Below are 20,662 nucleotides of genomic sequence, written 5' to 3' on the forward strand. Positions count from 1 at the left end.
CCCCCAAATCTGCTCCACCTGCAGTATTAATGGCAACTCCATCCTTCTGGGGGGTCGAGTCAGAAGCTCAGGAGTCTTCTTCCTCTAATCCATCAGCAAATTCTCTTGAGGCTTCCTTCAAAATAGCTTCAGAAGGCATCCACGTCTTCCCACACCCCTGCTCCTTGGTCTGAGTCACCATCGTTCTTCTCTGGGTTATTGTGATCAGCTCCAGACTAGCCTTTCCTGAACATGCATCCGATCATGTCATCTGCCCTGCTTGAAATCCCCCACGGTCTCTCATCTCATTTAAAGTAAAGAGTTCTTCGGCCATGTGTGACCTGACCCCACTTCTCCTTCTCCCTCCTACTGCCTTGACTTCTCCTACCGCTCCTCCTTCAACCCCTCAGTTCCAGCCATGATGAGCTTGCTGTTTCTCATCCAGGAATATCCTTTGTTTCCTGTCTCTAGAATGTTCCTTCCTCCAGATATTCATGCTGCTTGTTCCTTCATTTCCTTCAGGACTTTGCCCTGATATTTTCTTCTCCATGAGGATTTCTTGGGCACTTTATGTAAAATGTCAGCCCCACCCTTGCTTCATATTCCCCTTGTTTGTTTGCCTTAGCACTTACTACTTTCTAATAGATGCTGTGTTTTATTTACTTAATTTGTTTATTGTCTGTCATCCTATTCACTAGAATGAAAGTTCCATGCAGCTAGAGACTTTTCCCTATTTGCTCAGTGGGCTACATATAGGACCCAGAATGATGTCTGGCACATAGTTGCAACTCGGTAGATACAGAAAAGATGAATCGTCATCATCATCATCATCATCAACAGTGAATCAACAAGAACCATAACCTGCATGCTGTCAGGCTTTGGCTGTATTAGCTCAGAGAAGTACTGGAATAACACTGCCTCACGGAGTTTCTTGAATAAGTCATGTTCCCTCCCACCTCAGGACCTTTGCACATGTTCTCCCTTCTGCCTGGAACTCTCTTCTACTCATCTCTGACCAAGTTTACTGTACTCATCCATTGAAGCTTGGCTAATACATTGCTCCCTCACTGAGGACCTCTAGACCCCCAGATTGGTACAGCCTCCTCCTATTGTAAGCCCTCATTATAATTACAATGACACTTCTTACAATTATAATTAAATAATTAACTGGCTGCTAATTCCTTGTTTAAAGTCTGTTTTCCTTGCTGAAATGTAAGCTTGTCTTCTTCATTGCTTTATCCTTGGCATCTAGTTCAGAGTCTCACACACGTAGCTGCTCAGCAAATTAATAACGAATTGAAATAATGAAATGAAGGAAATGGCAAGTGAATGAAATAATCATAAAGATTGTAAGCCTGTGAGTTAGCATAGAGGTAGGATAACATGGTGAACAGCATAAGCAGAGCATAAATGCTTATGAGTCATGACATCTGCGGTAAAATTTTCACCTACGTTGTTGGTTGTGTTGAACTGTATGATCTGGTTGGCCATGCTCCTAATGTGTGGGGTCGAAATGAGAGTGGCCACTTCAAGCTGCAAAAGAGAACAATAGAGACTTTTTGAGCAATGCATAGAGCCCTGATTTTGTAAAGTTCTCACTGGGAAAAAATAGCCTGGAAGTCTATGAAATAAATAATGGGAGCTTTGATGTCATGAGTTTTGTGGCTTTGAGGATTTCTCTGATAACAGGCTCACTATTCATTGCTAAGGGTATGCTCAGGGCTACAGATAAAGAACAATATCCACACATTTTCTAGCACTGTAATAATGGAATTTAAGAGGGGTCAGATATGTGTAGAGCAGGAAAGTGGGGCCAACCTGAGTAAATGGGACAATGTGGTATCTGACGAGTTCCAGAAGCTTCCGAGATCCCTGCAAAGGAATCAAAATACTTCTTTAGTCATTGCAGAAAACACAACTTTCCCCCTCTTGTGGGTACCTCCTCCAGTGACTCTGGACACATAAATAAAAAATAAGAAAAATAAATGACCCATTAACTCTTCACTGGGAAGTGGAAGGTGAGAAAAACCCCATCTGCAAATAGCTAACATTCACCAACTCCCTGCTTTGTGTCAGGGACTGTTCTGAAAACATTATGCACACATTTTATTTAATTTTCTTAAAAACCTATGGGGGAGGGACTGCTATTGAGTCATTTTATGCGTGATAACACCGAGTTTTATTTTTCAAAAAAAATTTTTTTTTCAACGTTTTTATTTATTTTTGGGACAGAGAGAGACAGAGCATGAACGGGGGAGGGGCAGAGAGAGAGAGGGAGACACAGAATCGGAAACAGGCTCCAGGCTCTGAGCCATCAGTCCAGAGCCCGACGCAGGGCTCGAACTCACGGACCGCGAGATCGTGACCTGGTTGAAGTCGGACGCTTAACCGACTGCGCCACCCAGGCGCCCCAACACCGAGTTTTAAAGACGCGACAGAGGTCACAAAGTTAACCTAGGGTATAAGACTAAGAAGTTCTCAGTCACTCTGCTCCATTATCTCTCTGAGTGTCTAAAGCTACATTCTGGATTTTCTAAGAGAGCCTCAGTTTAGGATTCTGTTTTCTTTCTCTATAAATAAACGCCTGCTTGTCAGACCACATACTGGTTATTTAGGAATATACAATCCTTAGGAATATGTGGTCAGGACATTTTCCCCTTCTGTGCTACCATGGTAGCACAAAGCCCTTTCCAAGATTTCTCATACTTCGGAAAAACTGTAGCAGCAGAGGGAAAAAGAGAGCCTTGGGACCATCAGCAGGTCCCCACAGGGGTGCCGTGGGGAGAGCGTACAGAGGTGAGGAGCATGGGGAACCATTCTCTCTGGGGACCAGTGGCCATGGCGGTCTGCTGCAGGACGTCTGCAATCTCCCAGTAGAGTCAGAGCTGAGAGTTAGAAGCTTCATAGCCCTTAAGTTCTGCTTCTTTATTTTTGAAAATGTTTATTTATTAGAGACAGAGACAGAGACAGAGACAGAGAATGCCAAGCAGGCTCCATCCCATCAGCTCAGAGCCCAACGTGGGACTCGCTCCCATGAACTGTGAGATCATGACCTGAGCTGAAGCCAAGAGTTGGATGTTGAACCAACTGAGCCACCCAGAGCCCGCCATCCTTGAGTTCTGCTTCTCACGTGGCACAGCCATGGTTACTCTGGCTTGGACAGGAGGAGGGTCACGAATCAAGATCATAGTAACCTTCCAGAGGCTGACCATTGTAGGGACACGTTACAATAGCGAAAAGTCCCAGGCCAAAAGAAATCCCTGCTGAATCTGAGTTCTGTTCTCTCAGACTCCCTTCTGCATTTGTTCTTGGTCCCTGTGCCGGGGGAGTTACCCACAGGCGGCATCCTGGCCTGTCTGGGGCGGCCCCGGTTCACACCTGTTATTTTGGCAGCCCCATTCGCTCTCAGGTGTCCCGGTGTGGATGATAGATTGCACGGCCACCACATCTATAAGCCAAAGGCAGTATGCGCAGAGCAGGGTTACCGTAAGAATGTTCAAGTTGAACACCAGGTAGCCAGCCCTGGAAGGGATGTTTTCTGGAGCCCTGGCTCTGTTCCTGCATGGCTTTGAGCAAGTCACTTTGACTCTGGGTCTTCACTTCCCCTTGCAGCTGCTTTATGGTACTCAGAAGTGAGGGCTTGGGGGGCAGACGTGATGCTATTACAAGTTTGGACGTTCAGTGGCAGAAAATGTGAGAAAAAGTGGGGACCGCTGGGGAACGTCAGCCCAAACTGGGCTGCGAACTCTTGCAAGGCAGGGACGGGGTCTGTCTGGCTTATAAATCAGCGTCGCCAGGTGGTACAGTGCAGGACCCACAGCGGACCCTGCGTAAACATCTGCGCCAATAAGTTAAATGGGGGAAGAGGTCCTGGGAAGAGCACTGAGCTGGACGTTGGCGTCTTGAGTTCTAATCCCGAGTCTGCTTCTGTGACCTTGAGCTAGCCACTTAGCTCCTCTAGTCTCGGTTTCACCTGCAAGAGAACGGGCCTGGTGTGGACCCCTTCCAACCCTCTGATTCTGTAGGAAAGCCTTTATCAGCTGGGTAATTCACTTCTAAAGCCCTACGAATTCATTGGTGTTGGATCCTTTTTACAAGAAAGAGGAGAATAAAAGGGACAAAGGGATGGATGAGCGTCATTCCTGCCATTGTGGAGAGCCCGTCTCCTGTGCCATGGCTGGGAGCCATGAAGGTCATCATTCAGTCCAGCGCGGCTCAAATTGACAGGATGTGTGTCCAGGTGCTGCTGGTGTTGGGGGGCCTGTCGGTGTAGTGCATCTTTTCCCTTATGAAGACATTCGCTTCCTCCCTGCTGTTTTAGGTAAAAATAACAAAAAACCAAGCCTTTTGATGCTAGGGCAGAAAGAGAGCGGGTTTTCTACCAAACTGTTAATGTGACCTTCAACTCTTTAATTTCACCTCCCTTTGTCCCACTTTACTTGCAGGGTATCTGTGAGCTGGCAAGGGCCAGTCTCTGGTATCCTCTGCTTTCATTTTGCCTAGTTCAGTGATGAAGTCATAAACTGGGGCTGGTAATCAGTAGCTGTGGTCTCTGTGGGGATAGGGTGGTTTCAGGACAGAAATTTTGCCTCAGGGAGAAGCAGAAAGATACACTGGAAAGGAAACACGGCATTCCAAAATCAGAATTAGAAACCATTCCTCTAATGAAATCAGTTTATTTTCCATTTCACTGGCTTAGCTGATGGGGGCTTTACTGTCTCCAGCTGAGGTTGTTCCCCGAAATAAAGCTAAAAGATGCTATTAAAATGCATGGAGAGAGAAGGACCTTCCTACAGGTTGAGAAGTTTTAACTAAACAGGTTCTGGACCTGAGAAAAGAGCAGAAATGATCATTTTATTCCTCACCTAGGAATTAAAGTAGAAGAACAGTTTGGGCTAAGAAAAAAAGAGATTTGAAATTTTTATATTCTTTGCAGGCAGAAAAGTACTGCCTTTGAGAACAAGGAGATTGAGAGCCAGAAGCAGTAGTGTCCTGGTAAATCAGTTCTACGGGGGAAAAAAGTAGCCCAGATTTATAGAGCTGGCCAATTTCTGTCATGGTCATATTCTTACCATAGGTGAGAATTTCAAGCTACAAGGTTATCTCACTGAACTAAGCTGGGAAGAGGCTCACAATCTACTCTCCAGAGCCTGAGCAAGCCAGCTCCAGCCACAGCTGGAAGGAGTTCTGAGGAGGGAGGAAGATAAGAGGTTTCTGAGCAAAATTGCTTGACAGAAAAGCAGGGAGGTTGATTTTCTTCAATTCTAGTTAAAACGTGTTGTTTTAATTTTAAGTGTAGCTGGTTAGGTGTCTGAGAACTCCTTTAATATTATTATTTTTTTAATGGTATCATATAAGAAGCCATGTACTCAGCGCGGCCATATAATCTCAAGATTTTAATAATTTCCTAGGGGAGCCACATTAACTTTTTAGCTTTAAAAGTAAGTATGAGTGTGAGCTCCAAAGAGAGCTATAACCATCTTTCTGCAATAGCTACATTTCGGAAAACTTGCATGTGAATAGTATTTTTAAAATAGCATCCTATCTTGAAGACACTGGGAAATCTGACATTTTAAGTGGAAACCTGTAGCAATGTTTTAATATGTTGAACATCTATTTGCAGTGTAAGAGATTACCTTCTGATTTATCTCCTCAATCCACATATTTTTAATCCAAAGTTTTCTGAAAGCAAAATATCCTTGTAGATACCTGAAAGTATTCTAGAAAGGTATGTATCCATGTACATCTCTAAACTATACATGCAATGAGTTTGAGGTTTCAAAAAACAGTGTAGCCCAGGTCACCTGGGTTAGAAAGTTGGTTCTTCCCCAGATGTCTATTTTTAGGTCTCATACAGGTGTCATTAAATCAAAATTCTTGGGGTATGGTTTGTGAAACTTTCTACTTTAACAAGCCCCATGGGTGATTCCTAAGTCTACTGAAGTTTGGGAATCACTACTCTAAAAGATCCAGACCCCCCATTCTGTATAATGAACTGATCTACGTGAGGTCATGGATAGTCTGGCCCCATTTCCAAGATGGTGGCATAATTTCAGGGCACTGGAGGAAAGCTTGTGGCCCTTCCTATAATTCCATCATTTGACATTCTAATGAACAAAATTCCATAATTTGTTACCCCTCTGTTCAGTTTAAGGCTGTTATTTCTGGGAGAGGAAACACCTGAAATGGTTTTAGTCATTTACATTCTTGTGTGAAGGAGTAAAAAAAAAAAAAAAAAATCTCCTTTCTGGAGGAAAATGTGAAAGAGTTGAAGGATTATGGTATATAAGGAGAGGGTTATTGTGAAGAGAGATGGAAGCAATGGAAGGGAATGAATGGAGCATCTAAAAATAACATTTATTCCTTTCAAATTTAGCCTACACCTGGTCCAGAATGGCCTGGTTTAGAATTCATTTTCTAGGTGGTTTTAGAGTTGGAGGGAACTTAAAATCTTGATTTTGCTAGTGAGAAATATTTGAAGACCCAGGAAAAATCAAAGCAATCATTTAGATCTGGGGTTGCAGATAGATTTTATTTCCTGTGCTCAGTCTAACTGACTGGTAATAGCTACTTGGAACTCTGACCAGGAGATTGGAGCCACAACCATAGTTCCAGAGAACTGTGATTGATTAATGATTTCTGCCTTGGTTGAGGGAGGATAGGTGGTGATACATATGTTATTTATTGGACATCCCTAGTTTAGGAAAAAATCTGTATGGGTGCAGACTGAGGCAGTAATGCTGACATGATGCCGTCAGAGTAAGTAGGATACCATACCTCTGGAGAAAGGAGGTAATCAAGAGTGCCATCCTTCATATTAACTAATGCTTCATTACTTGGAACAAAAATGGTGTATGGTCCACCAGCCCCGTCTTCATCTAAAGCATGTCCCACATTGGTTTCCTGCATTTGAAAAATGAAATTTTATATCTACAACCTATCTCTGACAAATACTTGAAGTAATTCCTCAGCACATATTTATAATTGACACCCTTGCTCATTATACAAAAGACAAGACATAAAACCATTTTCCAGAAATTCATGAAAAGTACATACCTCTAGCAAAGATCTGAACTTGCTGTATCTTGGTTGTAACATTGTCATTATGGTTTTCTAAAAATCACGAGAAGAAATAAGGTGGTTTAAGAAATAGATGTCCCAACATTAAAAGGTTCATGACAGAATTTATGTGTGAATGTGGATGGAAAAGAACCTGGTCAACTGCAACACATATAGAATATTTCCTGTTGTTATTGAATTAGTGGTTCAGATGTGCATGTTCAGAAATAGACTTTGGCCATCATCAAATGAGTCAAAAGGAATAAATTTTTATTGCGGTGAGGACTCCACAAAGCACGAGGGATAACTTTTCATGACAGCTGGTCACTGGACAGAATCATCATATGTGGCCATAAAAGAGGTCACAAAATTGAGATCTTGCCTGTCTTTATTGTAGGCTTTTCTTTCTGTTGGCAGAGGTACCCAGAATTCTACTGAAAACAGAAATGATCCCATTTTCCCCATGGCTGGGGTCTTAGCACACACAAAGGACAAGCACATAGTGTGCATTTTCTTCTTCAGTATGACTCTCCAGGGAACAAAGAAAGATGGCTTTGGACTGACCTAACTTTTACCTGAAATGCCTCACCTCAGTGTTGCTCTCAAATGTGGGTGCCATCTTGTCCATGGCTCTGTCGAGGATGTGCAGGAGCCCATTGGAAGCAACTATGTTCCCTTGTATAATTTTTGCCTTCTTTTTGCCTCCATAGAGTTTAAGCTTTATTTGATTGTCCTAAAACACAAAGAAAAATAAAATTAAGCTGGTATCCTTGAAGGAGTACTGGATTAGAAGTCTTAAGTCCTTGGGTCTGGCCATTTGTGGGTTATATGAGCGTGGGTAAGTCACTTAACCCAAAATGGGAAAGATGGCATTTGCTTGCTTGATTTGACTAGTCTTTTGTTAAGATCAGATGAGATAATGTGTGAAATTACTGATGACTACCAGTGATTTCTAAATGTGAAGAAGCAATCATAAGTCTCCCCCAATAGACCACAAGGCCAAAAAGGGCAAAACAATTCAATTTATTGTAAATTTATCACCTACTTAAGAGCGTTGTACACACAAGGCACACAATAAAATTTTTTTTGCTGCATAAATGACTAAAGCTAATTCCTTCTTCCTTTATGTGGCTCTTACAAGCTATAGGAAAGAAATATGAGTGAATAAATGAAGGAATGAGTGAGTGAATGAATGAATGAATGAATGAGTGAAAGAATGTCCTTGTGAGAAAAGAAGTAAAATTTTCATCCATCTATTTAGGTTTCTATCCATCCATCCAGCCATCCATCCATCCATCTATCCTCACACACACAGTACAACACACTGCTTAATGATTTAGGTCATGGAGTCAAGGAGACCTGCATTTGAATCCTGGCTCTGGCCCTTACTTGCGACCTCTCAGTTTTCCCACTTGAAAAATCTCCTTTACGGGGTTGTTGCAAGTCTTATAGAAAACAAATAAAGGTTCACCTCAGTACTTTGTATAGAGTAAGTGCTCAATAATCTATCAGCTATTGGTAGTTGGTGAAATGCAACGATATAGGCCATAACCCACACACGTACATTCTAGTAATCAAGTGCCTTCCTGCTCAGTAAAGTCACAGAAAGAGTTATTTGTGAGGGGGGGAAGGGTAGTTTTACTCAAACAATGGAACAGACCTAACGGCCTTAGGAGAGAGCAATGTTAGGTTTGCAGAGGAAAGATAAACTCCAGCAACCTAAAGCAAATATAGTCTATTTCCTTCTGTAAGAGGGAAGTTGATCTGGCTTTGGGCCGGTGCTTCCAGGAAACAGGTTTACTATAAAGCTTCTCCTTCCCCCTGACACCTGAATGATGTTCTCTTGACAATGAATTCAGACCAGAGCAAAATCCCACACTTTATAACCCTCTTTTCACAACAGTCCCCTCCTGCCTGGTCCTTCCTGGGGTTGTTCTTCGCTTCTTTCCTCATAGGGAAGTGCTTTGACAAACAAGGGAGAAGGAAAGAAGTTCTTCATAAACTTTGCAAGCCCAACCACAGACAGAGATGGCTGTGGGCACTGGTTCAGCAGACACTTTTGTTCTGGAGTGAAAATCAGAGAGCCCCTTACCTTATCGTCATTGAAGATTTCTCCCGACTTTCCAGTCAAGGTATAGAAGGTGTCTGTGTTATTCATACTCTCAATGTTCATCTGCCCAGCAATTACATGGAGTTTCACAAAGTACTGAGCAGACTCTTTATCCATCAAGAGCTCTTTTACCTGAGGAGAGAGAGCCACTTCTTTCAGTCTCCACTGTTGTTTGGAGGAGAAAATGAGGTTGTGAGGCAGGCATTGGCCAATCAAAGACATCAATGCCAGGGCTCCCTAACTTGGGCTTGGGCTCTTTCAGATACAGGTGACTTTGGGGGGAGCACAATCTGGAGAGTGGGAGGCGATGCTCAATGTCCTCTCAAACCACCAGGAACAAGGAAGGTGCAGGCACCCAGGGAATCATCTTGAGCCCGGGGAGCATATGGAAATGAAACAAGAAATCGCATGAAAAGAAAGTGCAGACTAGACCCATGGAGTTTTTGAACAGTAAGTTTAGGGTTTTTGCAATCCACCGGACCGAGTCGACATTTTGTCAATACTATATATCATCAGCAATCAATCAACAGATGCTTTTTATTAACTGTGTAAATAAAACCTATATGTTAAACAAGAGACCACATGCAAAGTGCATAGTGCAGAGACATTCAATATTTGTGAGTTCTCCTCCCCAGTAGGAGGGATGTGAGGGTACTTCTGAAGTTAAATTGTTGATTCATCTCAGATTGTCCAACGGTGGTGACAGATTAGGGTGAGACGTTCTGGAACTTCCTGTGTTTTTATTCCATGCAGCAACAATTATTGTGACAAAATATCGTGGATGAAGATAAACCACTTGTATGCAAATCAATATGTCCATTATCTCCATCAATCTGAATGTAACAATTTCATTGACACCCTCATGATAGGACACCTCCACCAGGCACTATGAGCTTCATTCCCACTGCATGACATCACCTCAAACAACAGCTGTTCACATGGAAGACCACAGTTTTCTCTTAGTTTCCTCTACCACTGTTATCATTTATGATGATTATAAGAAACAAATATGTAGCTAATATATTAGGTTAATTCTTGCAGGAAGTAAGCAGTTTTGCATTATGTAAATCCTATTTTTCACATGACTATAGTTAAGATCCCTCAGTCATTAATTACCCTTGAAGGGGTCATGTTTGGAAGGGGGCATCCTTGGGTCCTCTAGGGAGCCAGTAATGGTCTCGCTGGATATACAAGTACATTCACTTTGTGACAACTCAATGAGCTGTGTGTTTACAATCTGTATACTTTCTGTAAATAGTTCCCCATTTTAGTCTCTCAAAATCATCATCTTTATCATCAGTAGGTTTCATTTAATAGAGGTTTCCCACTTTATTGTAAATACTTACACTGAATCCTCTTAGTCCCTTGTCTGTGGGCAACAGCACAGTGAATGGTCCCAGGTTACTTAGTGGCCAGGCATAGGCTTTGTCTTAGGAATAGAAATTCATAAAGAAAGAAAACACCAAATGAATCAGTGTCACATGAAGAGTAAAATCAAGCAATGGCCCTTGGGATCCATTTAGGCCCTTTGAATCAAGATCTTCTCTATTCTCATTGGCGTGAGTAGGCCTTGGTAAACTAGGAAGCTCTCTAAGAAAGAATGGCTTCATAATGCCATGGCTCCCAAAGCTTCTGCATAATTGTGTGGCATGTCCTGCAGCCATAGCCTTGGCTTCAAGGAGACCCTGGAATGAGACCTTCTACGAGGGTCATGTGACAAAATCCTCAGCCAATCCCAGCAGGTCACCGTCCCTGCCCCAGACTCTCTGAGCAGTTGTCATCCCAGTGAGCAAAGACACAGCCCTGTTCCATCCAAGGCCAGCTCAGAAGAGCCTCATGCTTGGCTTAATATTCTACTGTTACCATCTTGAAATGTTTAATAATTTTTAAATTTTTTTTTTCAACGTTTATTTATTTTTGGGACAGAGAGAGACAGAGCATGAACGGGGGAGGAGCAGAGAGAGAGGGAGACACAGAATCCGAAGCAGGCTCCAGGCTCCGAGCTGTTAACACAGAGCCTGATGCGGGGCTCGAACTCACGGACCGCGAGATCGTTGACCTGGCTGAAGTCGGACACTTAACCGACTGCGCCACCCAGGCGCCCCTGTTTAATAATTTTTGAACAAGGAGTTCTTGTCATTACGCACGGTGTCCTACAAGTTATGTAGCTGGTCCTGTTTCTATCCCCCTGGAGAAGCTGGGACGTCAGGGTGGGCTCCGGGCTTTCATACAGCAGGCAAGGTTGACCAGCGCTACATAAATGGGTAGAAGGTCAACAGGACTTTGTCCAGGGAAATGTTCGAGAGCACAACCTGCAGAGAACACTCTGTCACCCTGTCTGCTGTCACTGGATAGTCTGAGTTCTTAGAGGAAGGCTGTAAGAAGCCTGAGGCATGCCACAAATGCTTGTCCCCTGTAGGATGCCCTGGAAAGAGAAGGGCATTTGTGCAGGATATATGTTAAGATTTATGCAGACAACGTGGCCTTGACCCATTCTCCGTTTGTGCTCTTTCCGGGAAATCATTTTTTGGTGACTGGTAAATTTTAGATTTTGCTATTTTGGAACTTCTGTCGATTGGTCAAGTCTGTGTTTTATTTTCTGTTGATTGGCCAAACTTGTGTTTTATTGAAAGACTTGTCCAAGGCTGCAATCAGCTGTATTATTTCATTCTCAAGGGGGTGTGGGGTAATGACCCCCTGAAGTGCATTTGGAAATGATGAGGGCGTTTTAGATTGTCACCCTGCCTGGGGGACTGGGAAAGGACATGTCACTACAGACAACTAGTCCTTGGGGGAGGGGGGAGGGCAAAAATCCTAAACATCCAGCCAGGTGTGAGATGATCACACCAACCAAAACCATTCTCAAAAGTCAAATGGCACCCATTGCCGAACATGGATACAGCCTCAGGTTTTAGTCACTCTCTTTTCCCAGTATTACCTGTCAACCTTGCTTCACACCTGGAGGACCCATAAGGTCAAGGGAAAGAGGACAGTCTCCATCCTCACATCAGTAGCTGCCCCGTCTCATTGTTGTTGCAGATCAGTTAATCTGTGGTGACTCCAGGACCCTGTCCTCAGGACTCTGCCTACGAACTGCTGCTTGACAGGACCTCTTGGCACTAACTCCTTGTCTCCTGGAAAAGGCTGCCTGCCCTTTCCCTTTCCCCTGCAAGATGCCTCCCTAGGAGGGCCAATTCCAATAGATAAACCTTGCCTCTCCTGCTCACCCCTTCCTGAATGATTGTGTCTTGGAGGTGTCTTGCCTGAAAGAAGGTTGCCCTTTACGTGGAAACCTGTACCCGTAGCTGCATACCCAGGAGCGAGATGAAAGAGGTCAGCCTTCCTTGCCATTTTCCTCTGGGTTCAGTGTTTAATTCTCTGAGTCGCTCCATGATGTTTCCATAACACGTCGAGCCGTCACCCACGTAACCTTTCCGGCAAGTGCATCTACAGGGAGGGTGAAAACACATTCTCAGGGTCTTAGCGTGTTGAGATCCTACAGTCCAACTCCCTCATTTTGCAGATGGGGAAAACGGTGCCCAGAAGAAGAGGGTCAAGACCAGGAGAGGAGAGGCACAAATAGAGGTGAGCATTCCTGTGGCAATACCTGACATATAGTAGGTCCAGGAGAAATGGATATTTAATAAATTTTGCATACCTATAAACACTGGATATCTTTGTACGCTCTTCGTCTCAGTATTTTTCAAAGTGTGGTCAAGAGACCATGTACATCAGCGTCACCTGGAGTGCTTATTATAAATGCAGATTCTAGATTCTACAGAACAACTGAGGCAGCATAGACTACTGAAGTCAGCCCCAAGTCAAGATGTAGAGCTACTGATCTGCTTAGTAGATCTTCCCCTTACCCTGTCTTCCTAGTTGAGATGTCTGCTCAAATGACCCTTCCTCATAGGAAACTTCTGCTATCGGCCACCTCTCCCCACACCCTCAACAGTAGATCAGGACCCTACCTGCCTTAGTGTGTGCTCTCATGGGACCATGTAGCCCTTCTCTGTAGCAGCGATCCCAGCTGTAATTTCATCGTAACCTGTGCAGTTATTTGATTTGTATCTGCTTTTGCATCTACACTGAGAACAGGGAAAAGGCAAGGGTCGTGTGCATATTTATGCCCTATTTTAACGTCAGGATCTAGGGCAGGGTTTGGTTCAGAACAGGTACATAATTAACAGCTGAACGATAAGTAGCAATTGAATTGCAATGAATATGTAAATAATGAAGTTTGCAGAAATTTTATACAATAGTTTCATAAAAGGTGAATACAGTTAAGGATGAAGTTTAAAGGCGCACTGGCAGTATCGTGCTGGTAAGTGTTTAATAGCCAGCTCTCAGCGGGAGCTGGGGCAGGGCCCCTGCTTTTCAGGATTTGCCAATTTCGACAGGTCCTACTCCCACCGTGGCCAATCTCAAACTGCCAGCGTGAGGAAAACCAGCTTGCAAAATCCTGAAGCTTCAACCATCAGCTTTCATGCCTCAGTAAACCCTGGCTCTGGCACACCACTGCTACCTAGCAAAGATTAGTTGACAGCTGGCTAAATCTGGCAAGGTGCTTAGGAAGGCAACATTCAACAGGATCTTGGGATAGGTGAAGAACCAAACACGAGGTCAGGGAGCGGCCCTGCAGAGACGAGAGCTGCAGGGAGGCTGCGGTCATCCATACCGCAGACATGACTCATAAAGAGGAGAGGCTTCCAAAGGACAGTTATACACTCGAGTTCAGTTGTGTTTCCAAATATGGTCCCATGGCAAATAGGCATATTTTCAACAGGTTGGCTGAACTAACATTTCAGAGTTTTATGTTCCCTGCTTGGATTGCTGCGGTGACTTCCTAACTGGTCTTCCGGCTCTTAATTTCCCTCCCCTCAAATCTACCCTCTGACTGGTCTCTCCGAAAGGGAAATCTGGAAAACCTTCATTCTTAAAACTCTCATGGACTCCATCTATCTACAGAAGAAGGTCTAAGTACTTAGCATGGCATGCAAAGTCCCCCAAAGGGGGATCTTGCTTATGTCTCCTTCTTGCTGCGCATTGCAAATTCTGGCAATACTCAATTGCTTTCTTTTTTAATGCTCTCCTCATGGCGCAGGTGTGACCTGCTCTAAGGGGTCTTACCTGGCCTCCAGACTCTCCCCGACAGGAGCAGTCTGTTGGTCCCTCCTCTAGCACAACCCTCCCCACCAAAATGAGCTCCTGAGATATTGTCTCCTCTGCTGGATGAGAAGCTCTCCTAGAATCTGCATCCCACTCATGCCTCATTATATTCCAGCACTTGGGACAATGCCTAATTGTTGAACTGATTATTTACCAAGTACCTACTTAACTTAAGGAACCTACTTAAGCTGGGGAGGAGGGCTACAAAGATGATGATAACAGATATCTTGTCCTTTTAGTGTCTCATTGCTGAAGATGGGCCTGGAAACAATTTTTAGCAACATGATAAAGCCACTTAGCCACCTACAGTGTCAGCTTCCTCCTCCATGAGATGAGTTTACTAATACCTTTAGGATTGTTGATGGAAGAGATAATGCATGGAGAGTAGCTAGCACAGTGACAGACACACAGGAAAAGCTCAGTACTTGATAGATGATGATCGATGATGATGATGATGATGATGATGATGATAGTGATGATGATGGCGACAGAGACGGTGTCAATAACACCACCAGTCCTGTCGGGGAGCCGGGATATAGCAGGACAAATCCACAAACACACAGCTGACGTTCCGGAGAAATGCCACAATGGAAGATTGAATAGGATGCTATGGGACACGGAGGAGGAAGTGACTAATTGTGCCTGGAGAAATATGGGACAAGTTCTAGGAGAAAGTACCATTGAAGATATTTCTAGAATACATCTGAGTTTCCCGGCTGCATGGAAGATTGGCAGATATTTACTGACTGAGCCTTTGGGATTTTTACAGACCAGTATTTTCCCGCTTCCCCTACTCCTTGCCCCAGCCCTGGGGACATTTGGGAATGTCTGGGGATACATTCACAACTAGGTGAAGGTGTTGCTGGCATCTAGTGGGTAGAGGCCAGGGGTGCCACTAAACACCTTACAACACACAGGACAGCCCCCACAACAAAGTGTTCTCCAGCCCCCAAATATCAAGTGCTGAGCCTGAGAAACCTTGTTATAAGGAGTCACTAAGATAGATCTAACCATGAAACAATAGTCTACTAAGAGTTTCCTGCTCAAGCATCCACTTCCTCTTAAGCACTGTGCAACAAGACAGTGAATTTGAGAAGCACACGGGGAGATTGGTAATTCTTAGGAGTGATACAATAGTCCTTGTTCGAAATCACATAAATTTCATTTGAAGGCAGCCGATAATAGCAAGACAATGAACTTTTACAAACTGCTAAGTATGTTTCTCTCTGAAAGTTCTCTAAGTTGTTTATGAGGCCAATGGTCTGTTTTGTGTAAAGTGACTTGACTTGTCTTGCCTAAGGATGGCAGGAGAATCGTAATTTAATGGTCACAGTGCTGAACGGAATGCATGAGATATAAATACTTTTTATTGTTGTTTAAAATCTTGGTCCAGAGTCTGAGATTTTAGGAGACAGTTTTCTGACTTAGATGTTCTCAGTTGGCCGTGGCACATTCACATCAGGGGCCTCTTTTGTAAATTGCTTCTTTGTTAGGAGTAACGGTCTCTTGCTGTCTTATGGCTCTAAAAACACCCAGAAGAGAGGCGCCTGGGTGACTCAGTCGGTTGAGTGTCTGACTTCGGCTCATGTCACGATCTCACGGTTCGTGAGTTCGAGCCTCGCGTATGGCTCTTTGCTGACAGCTCAGAGCCTAGAGCCTGCTTCTGATTCTGTCTCCATCTCTCTGTCCCATCCCTGTTCATGCTCTGTCTCTCTGAGTATAAATAAACATTAAAAAAAGTTAAAAAAAAAATAAAAACACCCATAAGATATTGGCATTTTATATGTTACGGGATGGAATTAATTGCATAGAGTGCCGGATGAGACTTAGTGAAATTATAGGGTGTCCCAAAAGGCTTCCTTCCTTCCTTCACTTCTTCACTTCATTCCTTCATTTATTCCTCCAAACTGTCCCTCATGTCATTGTTTTAATCGGTGACCGAAGTTGTTGCAATAAAGATGAGTAAGACATGGATTCCCAGGGACTTACATTCTAATTGGAATAGAGATCAGTGATCCTAACAGCTAACCTCTATTGATAGCTGCTTTCCCAGTTACATTTGTAGGGGCTTTACTATGGTGTCTTATTTAATACAACCATCCTACGAGGTGGGTTCTGTTACTAGCCCCGTTACAGATGGATGAGGGAGCATAGGGACAGAGGTTAAGAATCTCACTCAAGATCACACAGCCTGTAGGTGGCAGTATTTGTGCACATCACTTCTGTGCTATGTACTCCTCACAGTTCAGGGTGATCAGTGTTATAACAGAAGTATTCCGGGCCGCTCTGGGAGCCCGGGGTGAGCTGAATGGACTGGGAGTCCAGGAGAGACATCCTAGAGGTGAAGACACTTGAGCTGAACAGTGAAGGATCAGTGCATTAGCCTGACTCAGAGGAGGCGCAGAGGGAACTATGTCTAAGCAGGGGGAAAAGCATCTGCAAGTGTGTGGAGCTGGGAATATCTTGGCTTGTTTAAAGAACAGTAGTTGGGGGGGCCCCCCGGGTGGTTCAGTCGATTAAGTGTCTGACTTCGGCTCAGGTCATGATCTCATGTTTCTTGAGTTGGAGCCCTACATTGGGCTCCCTGCTGCCAGCACAGAGCCTGCTTTGGATCCTCTGCCCCCCCCCCACCCCTCTCCCACTTGCACTCTCTCTCTCAAAAATAAACAAACTTTAGAAGAAAAGAACAGTAGTTGGGTGGGACGGAGCCAAGGGGGTGTTCATGAGAGCTGTGGAAACAAAGTTGCTCATCCACACCTTCCATAAACAATCAGCCTCTGCCATACCCAGGGGAGAAGGATACCCGGAAGAGCTTGTGCAGGTCCTGGAGGCTGGTTTGGAGACATTTAGGCAGAGAATTATGGGGTTCTGGATATCTGAGCATGGTCTATAAGGGGGGCTCAGGCTCTGGGGGAGCAGGTCCCCTTAGTCCTTTAGTCCCTTGCCCTGGTGTAGCTAGTGGAGGACCTGAATGGAGCCCTCTAAAATGTAGTGCCCAGGGCAGGGCAGGAAGATACTTGTTCTTAGTAATAATCCACATGGAGCTTCAACTTTAAAAGGATGCTTATATGCATCAACTCCACTCTTTCCAGGGAGATATTCTTGTTCTTTAGCGGACCTGTCAGGGGAAAAAACTGCAGTTCAGAAAAGTTACGTGACCTGTCCAAGGTCACTCCAGTGGTGAGTGGGACAGCCCACGTTTGAGCCCATTTTTCTTTACTGGGTGGACTTCTGTGACTAACACAGTGTGATTTTGAATATTCTGCATAAACTCCTTGCCATGTTGGGGAGGCAAAAACAAACAAATCTTTGTCCATGGTAAACTAAATTGCCTGAACTAAATGAGTGATGGCCCCTTATTTTATCAATGTAACATCTCCAGTCTTTAACTTAGTCCTCTTTCCAGCCTTTCCAGACAGTCCGTTTTCTGGTCGGGGCGATGATCAATGAGGTTTGTGAGGGACACACTTGTCTTAAAATCCACTGACAGCCCCAACTGACATTCTAAACACAAGCTTTAATGCCACTTATAAAGGAGAGAAAGCATTTAAAGTATTCTTCTCAGACTTTCTGAGAGGATGGTAAGAGGTACGTAAGTGATACATACACGAATGTTGGGTGCACACGTGTCTACACGCATGACGGTGGCATGTTGGTGTTGCACTCACATGTGTGATTTCTACATGCCATGTTCTGCTCAGAGATTGATCAATGTATTCTCATTTAATCCTGCTCACAGGCCTGGTAGGAGGTACAATTCTCCTCCTTTTATGACAGAGGAAACATCATTCAGAGAGGGTAAGGCAAATGGCAGAGCTGGGACTTGAACCCAGGTGTTCTTGACTTTACCCATAGTGATTACAGACTTACTTATCTGCCCAGATAAAACACGAAAATCATAAAACCTATCTGGGAAGATCCACACATTTGAGACCCAACTATAAAAAGAATAAGCTTCAAAGAAGACAGAAAGGGGCTCTAGGAGCACAGAAACTGCTTAATAATTTTATGGTTCAGTGTCGACTATGGTTTTTTTTTAAACTTTTTTTTCAGTGTTTATTTTTGAAAGACAGAGAGAGACACAGAGTGTGAGCGGGGGAAGGGCAGAGAAAGAGGGAGACACAGAATCCGAAGCAGGCTCCAGGCTCTGAGCTGTCAGCACAGAGCCCGACATGAGGCTCGAACTCACAAACCATGAGATCATGACCTGAGCTGAAGTCAGATGCTTAACCGACTGGGCCACCCAGGTGCTCCAAGGTTTTGAGCTTACAGTGACAGTGAGTCCTGCTCCAACGCTGATGACAGTGAGAACAGAAGGTAGAAGCCTCAGTCTGGGAGCAAAACACTGGGATTCTAGCCTCAGTTCACCTACTCATAAAAACATAATAGCTCTATGGTAATTTCTAGAACATTCTGTTATGTAATGTTCGCAACACTGTGAAGTAGACATCACTGTGCTCATTTTGTACGTGGAGAAACAAAGACCAGAGAGATGATGCCACTTTCCCAAGGTCATTCACCTGGCGGATACCAGATCCGAGACTCAAACCCAGCTCCTTCCCTTCCGAATACCATCTTCTTAACACCATGCAGAGCACCTTTGCCTCAGGAATTTTCACACAAATATTTTTACTCTCGGTAAGTCCCTTCTTGTAAAACCTGGAGTCCAGGAAGCACCACTCATGTTATTCACCTTCCCCTGTCTTGTTAGGTACTACCAGCAAGCAATATTTCACGACTGAGGAAACAGGTATATACATTAGAGGTCAAATGCCTGTCATCACAGCAGATGTTTGTTTTCCTAGCGACGGTGGTTTCCTTCTCCCATGCTCTGACCACTTACTACCGAGCTGCCGGGCCAGGTCAGTATTTCAGCATGTTCTGATGGTCATTATAAAGGAAACGACTGTTGAATGATTCAGTGATTAAAGAAAGATTTATTGAGCCCCTACTACGCTTCTTGCATCGTGCTCTGTGGGGGTGAGGGTGAATACGAGACTAAGACACATTTCCTGCCCTTCAAGGAAGGCACAGCACTGACTGACCAGCACTTGGAATGATGGTGATGGAACTGAACAGACTTACTTGGTTTGGCCTGGTGCGATGGTAGTGCAGTTAGCATTCCTGTGACAGGGGTTATTGAGTTTACAGACATCGATCACACTGCACCCCACTCCGGGCACATAATCGCGGTAATGTTTCTTACACTCACAGTGAGACTTCAGAAGACACGGAGAGAAAAACAAAAGGTTCTCGTTAGCCATGGAAGCTGACATCCTTCTTCAATCCATCTGTGTTCTGCCATAAAAGCTAACCTGGGGCAGGTCCAAAGCGCGGGCTTAAAAATGTGTCAAGGTATCCAGAATTGGGGATCTGGTTTATGTACCTCACCGGTTGCGAAACGTGTAATTACACCTTGTTTGTAAAGTTTACCTTTTTGGTTTTCTTGTTTCCTAACCCTGGGCCTTTCTGGCTCCATAATTCCCGGTTTTAGATTGTCTACAGGTGAGTAGAGACTGAAGTTCAGATGGGAGATATCATTGCTTCAGAAGAGTGACTTTCAGCCGGGAGTCTCAACCTAAGATACATTGGGCAGCGTCTAGAGATATTTTGATTGTCACAAGAGGAGAGGGGGGCAGTGTCACCAGAGGCCAGGGATGCTGCTAAACATCTTACTATGTACAGGACAGCCCCACAACAAAGAATCCAAAGTGCTAATAATGCCAAAATTGAGGAAACCTTCTCTGGGATAATGGAAATAATGAACGCCCTGTTTCTGTGTGAACACGGGGGCTTTCTAAGACCTGAAAATCTGCCTTGGGGTCCAGTTTTTGGAGACAAAGTTTATTTTTAATCTCACTCCCAAGGTCCTGGGACTTTGGCTCAGAGTGTAATGTGACTTTTCCCATAAGGGACTGCACTGTGAGGATGGAGGCCCAGCTCCTTGAATTTCTTTCCAAATCCGTCTCAGGCATTGACAGCAGAAATGGCATGTGATGTGCATTTTCCCTGGAAGATGAGATTGGGTGGCTACTCTGCAGGAGACTCCAGGAACCATGGGGTGACTGGATTGCTAGGGACACATGACTCTCTTTGGGTCAGACACTGAAGTCTTTCCTCCTACCAGGGCAGCAATATCCTTTTGTGTGGATAGATTTTCTCCCCTGAACTTGATGTGCAGTTATGGATTCAGAGGACACCCACTAAATAGTTGATAGATGGATGAGGTATTAGTGAAAGGGATCTTTCAGTCGAACTCCTCAGCAAAGGTCTCTGGACCTGGCTGGTTTTTAGCGGTCAAGATCATGATGTGAGTTAGAGGGGCAGGGTCTCCCCCCAGAACAT

General features: G+C 44.3%; 1 protein-coding gene across 4 annotated transcripts in view; it reads right to left on the minus strand.

Moving 5' to 3' along the window:
- The window catches only part of STAB2 (stabilin 2), a 165,972-nt gene that overhangs the window by 98,635 nt on the left and 46,675 nt on the right, over positions 1-20,662 (minus strand). For all 4 annotated transcript variants that reach the window (XM_040491054.1, XM_040491053.1, XM_040491052.1 and 1 more), the window contains exons 9-17: positions 19,403-19,536; positions 12,462-12,595; positions 10,495-10,577; positions 9,131-9,280; positions 7,628-7,771; positions 7,036-7,092; positions 6,757-6,882; positions 1,798-1,851; positions 1,432-1,512 (exon numbers count right to left, since the gene is read on the minus strand). In XM_040491054.1, coding sequence (XP_040346988.1) covers positions 1,432-1,512; positions 1,798-1,851; positions 6,757-6,882; positions 7,036-7,092; positions 7,628-7,771; positions 9,131-9,280; positions 10,495-10,577; positions 12,462-12,595; positions 19,403-19,536 — 963 coding nt within the window. The remainder of the gene's footprint in view (positions 1-1,431; positions 1,513-1,797; positions 1,852-6,756; positions 6,883-7,035; positions 7,093-7,627; positions 7,772-9,130; positions 9,281-10,494; positions 10,578-12,461; positions 12,596-19,402; positions 19,537-20,662) is intronic.

This window comes from Herpailurus yagouaroundi, unplaced genomic scaffold (assembly GCF_014898765.1).
Source record: "Herpailurus yagouaroundi ecotype Mexico unplaced genomic scaffold, PumYag 182, whole genome shotgun sequence".
NCBI classification, from domain to species: domain Eukaryota; kingdom Metazoa; phylum Chordata; class Mammalia; order Carnivora; family Felidae; genus Herpailurus; species Herpailurus yagouaroundi.